Source organism: Penicillium diatomitis (genome assembly GCF_028827545.1).
Source record: "Penicillium diatomitis strain IBT 30728 chromosome Unknown utg000005l_segment0_segment0, whole genome shotgun sequence".
Classification (NCBI taxonomy): Eukaryota; Fungi; Ascomycota; class Eurotiomycetes; order Eurotiales; family Aspergillaceae; genus Penicillium; species Penicillium diatomitis.
In genome coordinates, this window is record NW_026623177.1 from 2,526,512 (window position 1) to 2,538,732 (window position 12,221).

At 53.7% G+C, this 12,221-nt stretch overlaps 1 protein-coding gene across 1 annotated transcript; it reads right to left on the reverse strand.

The window, feature by feature from the left end:
- Window positions 1–147: 147 nt before the first annotated feature.
- On the reverse strand, window positions 148–12,198 carry N7539_005354 (uncharacterized protein; the record flags this gene model as incomplete). Its single annotated transcript, XM_056934956.1, has 3 exons — window positions 148–2,246; window positions 2,358–11,956; window positions 12,194–12,198. The coding sequence occupies 3 exons, from the start codon at window positions 12,196–12,198 to the stop codon at window positions 148–150; spliced, it is 11,703 nt and encodes a 3,900-aa protein (XP_056790150.1).
- Window positions 12,199–12,221: the final 23 nt, after the last annotated feature.

Sequence of the window (12,221 nt, forward strand, 5' to 3'; positions counted from 1 at the left end):
TCGGCGCCGCACACTAGGCGGTCGGCTGGGCGACCGCGGGGAGCTGGGTGTCTCGCCCCATCCCTCCTAAAAAAAGACTTAGTATACACAAACACAACAGTCGGTCGCATAGTGGAAACAGGGCATTGAATGAAAGAACTCGAATTGTCATGAAACACTTACATAGACATCCGACATATTTCGTAAAGGACGTTTGCCCTTGTCGGTGACGGGGTCGTAAGAGGAAGAGGAAGGAAGTTGGGCGAGATCGAGACTGGGCGAAGGCTGGGAAGAGTCTAGCGCTTTGCTAGCGCCCCGCAGATCGCTGCTGGTGCTGCGGTTGGTGCGCCGCAGCTTACCCTTGCTGCTGCTTGGCTTCAACACCGGCATACCCTGTTCGGGGGTTTGAGTAAGGGCAGGACTCGGTTCACCGCCGCTTTGAGTCGCCTTCAAAAGATCATCGAGACTGGGCGATGAACCCAGTCGGTCTTTTTCGGGAGTCGGCCATGCTTCTCTGGCAATAGCATTGTCTGTGAATTTTCGCACAGGTGTGTGAGGCCGGGGGAGAACGTGCTCGGGCTTCATTTCAAGACGGGGAGTCCCGCCACGACCTGGGGCTGGAGTGTGTCCATCGCCTGGCTGCTCCGCAATGGGGTCCAGCGGAGTCCGGGGTCGAGAGTGGGCTTCCTCACGAGGTCCACCGAAGAGGGAACGAGGAGGCGAAGAAGAAGCAGTGGGAGTGGCATCGAACGATTCCTTCGATTCCTCCAAATTCCACATCCGGGGGGTCTGCTGGTGACGTCCACGGATCACTGAGGGCGTTCGGCGCAATCCGCATGGCGATTCCGGCGCATTGTCCATTTGTGATGGCAATAGACGGCGCGGCGACGTCGTATCGAGAACATTCATTGACCGAGAGGGGTCCATCAAAGGAGGTAACTGTTCTGGAGAAGTGCCACCATCTTGAAGTTCAACCTCTTCTGGTAGAGAAGGGACATGTCCTGCGTTTGCCTGTTTTGCAGCGTCTGCAGCGGTCGAGGCTTGGAGCTCGGTTTGAGAATCAACGTCGGGAATTGAATTTAACTTCTCATGCAATTTGGCGGTCGCTTGGGGTGCCTCCGAGACCGAGATCGCTATGTCGCGATCGATTTGTATAGCTGGCACGGTCTCATCCTCGGCTTGGTCTTTTGGCGACAGCACGTCCTTGTCCAAGGCCGACCGACGGAATCCACTGCGCTCAAGCTCAGGGAACAGACTGGCTATCTTTGAGCCACCAGGGGTGGTGGTGCGAGCGGGCGCCTCGGTCTCGAGCTCGGGCTCCTTTGAGGTCTGGATAATTTTCTGAGTATTGTCGCTGTCGGGTTCTAGGGCTCGGTCAGGGTCATTGCCGGAAGCATGACCATCACCTCCAAGCGCTGCTGCCTGCTCCGACTTGCGCTTGTTCTTCTTGGCTTTTTTCTTGTCTTTCTTTGACAGAGTCGGGGGTGAGGGTGAGAGTTCCTCCTGACTCTGTGCCAAGTCCTGCTGCGGCTCTGTCCAAGCTTCTTGCAAGGCTGACGGGATCGCAGATTCGTCGAATTCCTCAATGGTCTCAGCTTCAGGCATAGGGGTCACGTTCTCAGGCTCGGGAGCCCTTTCAATCGATGGTTCATCCTCGTGACCCTGGCCGTCCCCCCATTCAATCACGGGCCATTCTTCGTCGTCTCCCTTCTTCTCCAGCTCAGCCGTTGTGGGAACGTTCTTGGTCTCGTCGCTGATGTCGGTAGCCGGGTGAGGCGCCTGTTGAGTGGCCTGTTCATTGAGAGATATAGTATCCGAAGCACGACTCGCCTGTTCGGCGTTTGTCACTGAGGTGATTTGTGGCAAAGAGGGTATCACCTCAGGCTCAACCTCAACCTCTTGAGCATCGGATGGGGTTTGATAAGATGCATCTGCGGGTCTCCAGTCGGAAACAGGTGGATTTTTTCCAAAGGTATTTTCGGAACCCTGGGACGCAGGATCAGCATCTCGTGTGATATCTTGCGGCTGCTTTTGCTCTTGGAGTTTTGGTTGCTCTGGCTCAGTTGAAGGAGCAGTGGCATCATTGTCCAAGATTCTTGATTGCTCAGCGTCAGTGTCCCCGATTGCCGTGGCTGTAGTGGAACTTGAGGCAACATCATTGGATTTCTGTTCCGATATCTCTGACGCAGTGTTTTTCTTGGCTTTGCGTTTCTGCTTCTTCGACAGTTTCTTTGAAAGGGGTGCATCTTCCGCTTCCACAGACCTCTCTATTAGAGGGTCTTGGACTGGAATAGATTCTTGCAGCAAGTCGGCGTCTGCGATCAATTTTTAGTACGAAGTTTCATGCAGGATCAACTCAGTCGAACGCAATGACTTACTCTTTGCCAAATTGCTTTCGCCAGTGGGAACAATAGATGAATCTTCCGTAGGTGGAATAGCATCACTGCGACTGTAGCCACTCGCAGGCTCTGTTTGTTGGGTCGTGGTGACTTCTGCCTCCTTATGGGGCTCCGTAAGCAGACCAACAGGTTCCGTATTACCGTTCAGGGCCGTTACTTCGGCCAGATTGGATAGATATGGATCGGATACCTTCACGGCTGGCGTGGCTGCGCTTAGGTCTGGGGGAGCCTCATCTGACTGTTGAGGCTCACCGTCAATATTTGCCTCGGCTTGTTTCTTGAGCATGCGTTTCTCTTTCTTCGAGAGTTTACGGTCAAGTGCAGGGTCCGGTGCAGGTGATCCCTGGATCATGGAAGGCTCAATTACCGAGTCTGTGATGGTCGGCTCTTCAGTATGCAGCTTCTCTTGGGTCATTTCATTGACTTGCGGCTCCCTGGATCCCAAGTGTTCAACGGACACTGCTGGTTCATCTGTGACCGACTGGAGTAGTTGCGACTCCTCGACAGCTGCCTCATGGATTTGCGGTTCTTCGAATTCATCTTGCTTCGCTGCAGAATCCACAAGGTAATTGATCACCTCCTGGGAAGCTGGTTCGTGAATTTCAACGTCGGGCCTCTCCAGCATTGGTGCGTCGATCGCCATGTCTTCGGCTGTTCTCTCTTCGGGGACCGTCAACTTGGGTACCGAATCTTCAAAGACGAGCTCCACAGGGGCTTGCTCAGCAGACTTGGCTTCATCGACATTCTGTCTCTCCAAGTCAAGCTCACCAAGAGCTGTCGCTTCAATAACTTCAAAGCCTGACTCATTTTGCGTTTTTTCATTGTCGATCTTGTGTTCCTTCTCGGGGATCTGGACAATCAGTCTAGAGTCAATGGCTTGGGGAGGCTCGTCCTTCGAGTTGTCATCTGGCAATTGGTCAGAGGTTTCCATTTGAGGGACAGGCTCTGCCAGGACCTCAGGCTGAGGCTGTTCAATTGTGCTTGTCTCGGCTTCAAGCGCCGCAGCGGCAGCGGCAGCGGCAGCGGCCAACGCCTTCTTTTCTTTCTTGCTCAACTTCTTCTTCTTAGAAGGAGCCTCCGCTTCCGCTGCTTGCTCACCTGCAGAAGAATGTGCTTCAGCTACTTCTGGAGATCCGCTGGGCTCTGGGACAGCTCGCTCATCTTGGTCAAATGCATCGAGACTCGTATGATCCGCCACGGTATCTTGCGGTTCGTTTCCTTGCGGAGCTGGCGTGGATACAATAGCGGCCTCTGAGATCTCCGGCTGTATCTCCTCATTGGAAGTCGGGTTTATCTCCACGGCTTGCTCGTCTTGTTGTACAGTATCAGTGAAATGCTCATTGGGAGGCTCAGCCGGAATCTCGTCTTGCTTGGCAACTGCATCCTCGCCCTGAGAATGATACAGGAGGGTCGAACCATCAGGCACCACTGGCTGATCATATTCGTGCTTTGAGTTTTCAGATGCCTCCTCCTTTTCATCTTGCTGACTAGGCAAGTCTTCAAAATTCATCTCCTTGTCTGCCTCGATCGATCGTTCGGTCGAGGGTAGCTCCCCAGCTGGTGGCTCGGTCTGGAAAGCGACCTGATCTGTTCCTGGTGGATCTCTGTCCTCATCCGCTGTCTGATTTGTTTGCAATGCCTCAGTGGCTTTGTCATTTTCTTTATCCTCAAGCGCCCGATCTGATGAGTGCATGGGTGCAGCTGTTGAATGTTGCTCAACGACCGGGCTTTGCTCGACTGCTGGGTGTGGAGAGGACTCTTCAATGTGCTCTGGGATAGGTTCAGATTGTGCTTCAGCAACCAAAGACATCGACGGCGTTGTGGGAATAGAGTCTTCGTCCGGGGCTTGGGCCTTATTGTTGTTCTTTTTCTTGTCCTTCTTCTTTTGCTTCTTGGACAATGCAGGCTCTTCGACATGTTCTACCCGTGCAACATCGGCAGCTTGTGTCTCAGCCGGAAGCTCCTCTTCGACAGTGATCGCGGGTTGCGCTTGAGCGCTCTCTTCGCGCACGTTCTCCTCTGTAGACACTGGAGTCTCCGAGTTTAAAGCACCCTCCTCCTTGAACAAGCTCACATCATTCTCCGCAATCTCCCCTTCTCCGGACTGTTGATGCTCGGACTGCTGGGCAAATGAATGAGTGTCCTCGTCTTGCTGCACATCTTCTCTTTTTTCTTCGGCTTCAGTGACCCCCATAATCTCTGGCCGGGCAACCTCATCGAAAGATTCAGCCTCTGGCTGCGGCTGCTCTACCTGCGAAGACAAGAACTCATCAGTCGAAGCCAATTCATTTTCCGGCGTCACGGGCGCTTCCTTGTCGTGGGACTGAAGTTCTTTACCGTCTTTCTCCGCAGGCGAGCTTGCCGTCACGGGCTCAGCAATATCCCGTGATGAAAATTCGGTCTCATCTGGTTGCTTTGATTCATGAGGGGCATATTGAGGTTCCGCAACGGGACTAGAAGGGGGAACGTCGTCAGGATCAAGAGCTTTCGATTGCCGCTTTTTCTCTTTCTTTTTGAGTTTTCGCTTCTCTTTCGCGGTGAGAGAAGGCTCATCGGTCGTTTGCTCCGCAGTTTGCCCAAGCGACTCGACAATTGGTGATGGCTCTTTTAGATGCACATCGGCTTGCTCAGAAGCTGTGGGTTGTTCTGCTACTGCTGCAGAGCTCGTCTCTGGGTCAAGTACATGACTTTCCGATGGCTGCAGAGCTTCATCAGCTTCTTGGACCTCGCCAATCTGATCGATATTGAGCGAATCACTCGTTTGCCCGTCGTTGGCATTGTTTTGGTCCGTCGTCGGCTCCTGAGTCGTCGAAACCATGACGGGCTTCGGTTGAGATTGTTCTGGTCCTACATCAATATCTTTCGCGGGCAAAATTGGAGAAGATGCGTCCTCTCCAGGGTCTGCAGATTTGGATTTCTTCTTCTCTTTTTTCTTCAGTTTGCGACGCTCCTTCGCTGACAAGCCATCGTCGGCTGGAGATTCAGGGAGGGCGTTGTCCAGTCGAGAATGGGCTTCCTCGCTTGTCTTGGGTGAATCATCGACAATATTGGTGGCGTCGCTGACTGTCTCGAGATGATTTTCGCTCTTGGGCGGTTCGGGCTCCTCACCCCCTGGTTCTGGCAATGAATATTCTTTTGGTTCACTGACAGTATCGGGTTGTGCTGTGACGCCCTCGTCTATCACTTCCAGAAGAGGTGGCTCTGCAGAAGGCGATGCTGAGTCCGTTGCAATCGTCCCGAAGGTAGAATCATGACCAGAAACAGTCTCTGAAGCATGAACCTCTGCTACCTTTTCAGCTTCACCGGCTTCTTGGTCAACAGCAGCCTGACCTGTTGTATCATCTTGAGCTTCGCTTGATTCAGCATTGGGAGCTTGCTCCATCTCAAGTTGAGAATCCGCTTGATCACCGGTAGATGCCTCTTCAACCGCCACCGACTTGCGCTTCTTCTTGTCTTTCTTGGCTTTGCGCTTCTGTGCGGCAGTCATTGGCGCTTCTGTCTCTGCTTTCTCAATGGAGTCTTTCGCGTCCTCCCTGTCTTGATCCTGGAGGCTTGCGTCATTTGTGCCAAAACCTTCATGGGGGAGCTCTGTAGTCGTCGTAAACTGGACCTCTGCACTTGACTCGGGTTGCCCAATATCAGCTATGGATTCCGAGAATTCGGTGATTGTGGCCTCGGGTTCGGCGAGAGCGGAGGGTGTTGAATTCTCATTGTTGAGGAGGGGCTCTGTGGTCGTCGTAGGCTGGTCTTCGGCACTTTGCTTGAGTTCGACAATTTCAGCTGCAGGTTCCGAGAATTCAGTGATTGTGGCTTCAGGTTCGGCGGCCGCTGATAGTGCTGAGTCCTCATTGTTGAGAAGGGGTTCGTCAGAAATGACAGGCTTGTCAGAGTAAGTTACCGGGGCATCGTCTGACGAGGTAACTTGGACCGGCTGCGCTGTGACAACATTGGCATCATCACCCAGCTGTAGGTCATCTTCTCCATTGGCCGCCTGAGATTGTGATTCTTCGTCGACAGAAGAGGACTTGCCCTTCTTCTTCTTCTTTTTCTTCTCCTTCTTTGTTGTTGGCGTGACAGCTTCAATTGGTTCAGGTTGTGCTTGGACTTCAGGCTCGGATGGTGGCTCTTTTGCCTCTGGTGCCGAAATTGTATCCGCATCCTCGGGAGCTGTAGGTGAACATGAATCAAGTAAATAAATAGCAGGGTCCGCGTCGCTTGGAGGCTGGGCCGCCGGAGGCTCTGATGAGGCGTTGGGCAAGACACTGTCCTGCTCGCTCTTCTCAATTGGCTCGCTAATTTCAGCCGACTGCGTTGCAGCATCTGTGTCCTCTGGAGGCGAGACATCAGTGGTCTCAACGGTTGGCTCAGCATCGAGCTCAGGAATTGCGGGCTCTTCGGCTGCTGTATCTTTGGCTTCTTCAGTCTGGGCTTCTGCAGGGACATCTGCTGTGACAGCCGGTAGCGTCTCGCCTTGAGAAGCTACTACCTCCGCTGGAACACTGCCTTCAGTAGTTGGGTCTACCTCAGGAACATTCACCTCCGGCGTGGCATTTGCTTCTTCTGTCACCTCAGACTGCTCAATGGGAGGAATGTCACTCGCAGGTGAGTCCTGTTCGTCGGCCTGCAATGACAGCTTCTTTTCCTGCTTATTTTTGTCCTTCTTTGCCTTCTTCTTCTGTGCCGCGGTGAGAGGGACTTCCACCGCAGCTGGAGGCTCCTCCGCGAGAAGAGTCTGAGGTTCCTTATCTTCTAGGGTGGCATCATGAATGAGACTCAAAGGCTCTTCTGAAGAAGCCTCGCCGTTTGTCTTGAGATCCTTCGTACTTTCATCAGTCTCAGCGGCATCTTCTCCGAATATAGGCGCTGCTGCATCCGGAGAGGCCTGAGTTGCATCCTCGGCCATCAGGGTCTCCGTGGGGACATCTTCTTGATGGGCAGGTTCAGATTCATTTGCAGGAGTTTCAGACTGAGACGCGTCTTTGCTCTGTTCGAGAGACTCATGTGCATCAGAAGGGCCGGCAGTATCACTTGTAAAGGGCTCCTCCGGCTGCTCGGATTGCGATTGAGCTCTAGGCTCAACTTCTTGAGAATCCAGAGGATCCGCAGCTTCCGTGAAAGGTGATTCAGGCTCTTTGTTCTCTTGTTGTTGCTTCTTCTTCTTTGCCTTCTTAGCTTTTCTCTTTTCAGCTGCCGTCATTGGGGCTTGAGACTCCTCTGTGGTCTGCGCTGGTCCAGGCAGATCTGCATTGGCAGTTGTCTCAACTGCCGGGTCAATTGTGACACGAGTCTCAGAAGCAACAGTCTCGGGCTCGGGGTTGTGCGCAGAAGCTGAAGGCAGAATATCTTCCTTTGGCTCGTCAGGCATACCAGCACCAACCCGCGTATCCTCGACCGTTCCGGCACCAGTTATCGTATCGTCGAGCGGAGAGGAAGCCTTGCCATCTCTCGGCACCTCACTTGGCCACTCGGGATCAACTGAGGCTTCGACTGGCGCGGCAGGTCCAGCTGGAGTGTCCACTTCTGCAACCAGGTCTTCCTCTTTCGAAGGCTCAACAGTCTCACGTGGATGAAGGGGAGCATCCGCTGCTTCATTTGGCTGCAATTCTGCGCTTTCTGGGTCAACAGACTTGATCTCAAGGTCTGAAGGTGCCTCTGCCTGCTTTTGCTTCTTTTTCTTGTCTTTCTTGGCCTTCTTCTTTTGTGCCGGAGTATGCGGAGTCTCAGCCTCAGGTGCAGCTTTCGACTCCTGGATAATCTCAGCAATGGGCTGATCAGCGATTTCTGCAGCAGGCTCTGTAGGCTGTATGCTTTCTGCGGTCTCTGAAAGATTGACAGGCTCCGTTACCTCCGTGATCTCAATGGGCTCCACAACCTCAGCGAGTTGAGACGCCTTTGCAGGCTCAACAGTCTCGGCCGTTTCGATGACCTCCGTAGTCTCAGTGGCTTCAGTAGGCTCCGTGATCTCAATGGGCTCCACAACCTCAGCGGGTTGGGTCACCTCTGCAGGCTCGAAAATCTCGGTCGGTTCGATGACTTCTGTACTCTCAATCGCTTCGGTAGGCTCCGTGGTCGTAATAGGCCCTGTGGACTCGATTATCTCGGTGGGTTGAGTAGTCTCGCCAGGCTGAGTGGCCTCTGCGGACTCTGTTGTCTCCGCTGGCTGTGCCACCTCCGTCACCTCCGGGACCTGTACAGACTCCGTGGCTTCAGCAGCCTCTGAAGCTGGAGCCATTCCATCGCCAATGACTTCGGTCAAGCCGGTTCGCGTATCCCCAATCGGTTCATCCTCAACTGGGACAGGATCTTCTTTGGTAGCTTCAGCTGCAGGCTCGACAAGGTTCTTTTCCTTGTCTGCAACGGGGACAGGCTCTCCTAGAATATTTTCAGACTGCGTTTCTTCTCCGGTCTGAACAGGCTCCTCGATATCATTCGAAGGCGTTGAGGTTTGTTTCTGCTTCTTTTTCTTGTCCTTCTTAGCCTTCTTCTTCTGCGCTGGTGTAAGCTTGGCTTCGGGTTCGGCGTCGGCGTCGGCGTCAGCCACAGGCTCGGCTTCTGGTTGCGCTTCCGGGTTGACTTCGGGAACAGACTGCTCTTCGGTCTCAAAAGTGGGTTTCGTTGTTTCAGTAGACTCTGCAGCTGGTGCTTCGTCATATTGAGGCACTTCCCGTGTTTCTGATTGTGATTGAGCAACAGGGTCGTCGATGGCTAAGGCGGGTGGTTCTTCCTTCGCAGCTTCGCCTTCAGGTCCTGGTAACGTCCTCTCCTTATCGCTGACAGGAGAAGCCTGGTCTTCTGCCGGGGTCTCAACATTAATCTGCTCCGTGGATACTGCTGGCTCGGTGATTGAGCCTGCATCGGCGGGAGTCTGTTCAGCAGGCACCGTCTCGGAGCCAGTCTCGAGGGACGAAGCAGGAGCGTTCTCATCGACTCCCGCTGACTTCCGCTTTTTCTTGTCTTTCTTTGCCTTCTTTTTTTGGGCGGCGGTCAAGGGAACTTCTTGCTCAGTAGAGGTTTCGTTGATCTTAGGCTCTGCTCTATCAGCGGCGGTGTCGATGGGGACGTCGCTTTGGGGATTCTGGAATTCCTCGACGAATTCAGATGGTGCTGCAATGGAGTCCTGGAGGATTTGGTCATCGGTTTGCTCCACAGGTACAGGTGCATCTTCAGCTTCAATGACACGGTCAACAGTCTGTTCAGACTCGATAGTTTCTGGCCGAGCTTCTTCCGCCTGTGTGCCATCAATAGGACCATCAAGGGCTGTTTCATCGCTCTGTCGGGCAGGATCAGTCGTCTCGGCCTGACCTACCACTTCCTCGGGAAGCAGAGGCGCAAGAGGAACCTCGACGTCTTTTGGCAGCTCTTCAGCAACTTCACTTAAGTCTTGAGACGGTTCAAGCTGATCGGTATCCACAATGTTCTCGATCTGCTCAGCATCACGGGCTGCCGATTCGGCGGGTGTCGTCACAGCCTCATCATATTCGAATGTCTTTTCCGTGTCGAGTTCACTCGCAGGCTGCGGTACGCTGGCCTCGATTTCGGGGACTGCTTCGACTGCTTGGGTATTCGGTTCAAGTGAATCCTGAGAAGGCTTGATTTCCTCAGCCGCGGCTTCGGTTGTCTCAGAAGCAATAGAGTTCTTGCCCTTCTTCTTCGCCGCTTTCTTGGCCTTGCGCTTCTGCGCCGGTGTCAGGTTGCTTTCAGGCTCAACCGTATCCACGGGAGTGTCTTGAGCTGACTCCGGTAGGGTCACAGGATCAATCGTGGCATCGATCGTGGGCTCTGGTACTTCTGTCGTCTCAGCTGGAGCCCGCGCTTCAGGCATCGGTGGGTCTGTTGAGTCAGCTGTTGGATCTGGCAAGTCTGAAGTGATGTCCCGTGAGGGCTCGGCAGGCAACACAGCACTTTCAGACGTGGGAACTTCATTGTTCTCGGGAGTCACAACAGCATTGGCTTCAGGCATCTGACTGCCATTATCGGGTAACTCATTTACTGTTGTGGGCGCAGAAGGTGCGGGCTCAGCAATCGATTGTTCTTCAGGCTCAACGGCAGGTTCGGACTCGACTGCGCTCTGGCCCTTCTTACCCTTCTTCTTCTTTTTCTTCTTTGACGAAGATGCAGTCGACGGCTCTTGGGTCACAACAGTCTCGATCACCGCTGAAGGCTCCTGTTGTAGGCTATTAGGCTCTTGAATTGCCGACTCGGTTGTCGCGGGCTCGAGGGGCTGAGTAACTGTGCCCGTGGTCTCAGGAAGCTGCTCTCCAACGGGATCAGACTCGGGCTTAGACAGTGATTCGATGTTTGGGAGCTTAGAATCGGGCTCCTCGATAGCAGTGCCTGGCTCACCCACGCTCTCCTCGAGACTTCTCTCGTTGCTGTCCTTCGCAGCGACAGCAGCGCTCACCAGGCTAGCAAAGCCGGCAATATGAGGTGCCGTTTCGATCGATCTTTCGGGATCTTGCCTAGGTCGAGGTTCTTCCTGGATGTTCTGCGACACTGCATCACCCGATGTTGAAGCAATCGGCTGGTCGTGATCTTCGACAGCAGCTGACACAGCGGCGTCAGCCACATTGGCGAATCCAACCCCCTCGCTGGATTGATTTGCCTGGGGTGGCTCGACCTCGTCAGTTGTAAGCTGTGGCTCATCGACATCTTTATCTCCGGCGACTGATCCCTCGGCGGAAGGAAGATTCTCCAAAAGTGAAGGTGCGGGTACCTCCGGGAACATCTCCGGATTCTGGAGTAGTTCGGACGGAGAGTGGAATTCGTACGTTGGCTTGCTCTTCTTGACACCCGGAGAGGTACCACCGAAATCGCCAGCAGTAGGCGTAGCTTGCTGCGAGTCCAGCAAATCCCCCTCTACATGATCATTGGCACGAGAAGTCGAAATCGTCAGACTCGGTTTTCGACCCTGCATCATCGAAGGTGCTGTATCATCCCGAGGCTCCCAGCTGTGCATGCCATCATCCTGCAAAGACTGGAGATTATCAAAAGATGGAGATCGAGACGAACTCTTGCTAGATGGAAGAGAGGGCAAGTCTTCACCTGGCTCGACAAGATCGCCCTTTGAAGTGCCGTAGCGGTCGACGAGCCAAAGGGGTCGGATCTCGCGTGATGTCCTGAATTCCACGGAATTAGGCCGGCGGTGTCGTGTCTGGGTTGGTGACGCCGATGTGGGGGAGTCCCTTCCTGTCGCGGAGGGGGGAACAGATACAGCGCGAGACAAGCCGGGCGATGTCGGTGGTCGTCGGAAGTGCAGCGGTACCGCGGTGGGCGACTCCGTGACTGAACGGGCCATGGATGCGCGACGACGTGTAAGTGATTGATCTAGATCACCGGCCATTCGTGGAGACGAGGGTCTACTGTGAGACTTGTGTTCCAGCCCAAGAGCACGCTCAGTACCAGGAGGCGAGGTGGAACGGCTTCTAGGACGCTGATGAAGGACTTTGTCTGCCAATATCATTCCACCTGTGGCAGTGACTGCGCCTGTGATAGCTGCTGCCAGACCTGAGGAGTCACGCTCATTGCGTTCAGTATCGGCTGATAATTCAGGGCTGTCTGCTAACGAAGGCTGTCCGTGGCTGTCTGACTTAAGGTTGGAATTGGAAGTTTCTTCGTCCTGCACATGGAGTAATACCAGAAAAACGCTTAGCATTGATTTCTCTCTCGTGGATTTTAAAAAGGGGAACATTGAGATGGGCAAAATCGAGTCTTGTTCAAAGAAACAAAAGATGTGGTTTGAGAGACAGGGAAGCACTGAAGAACTGAAGGAGAAAAGCATGGGTAACAACAAAACTACATCGCACATAACAGCGTACAACATTGGGGTCACATCACATACAAATA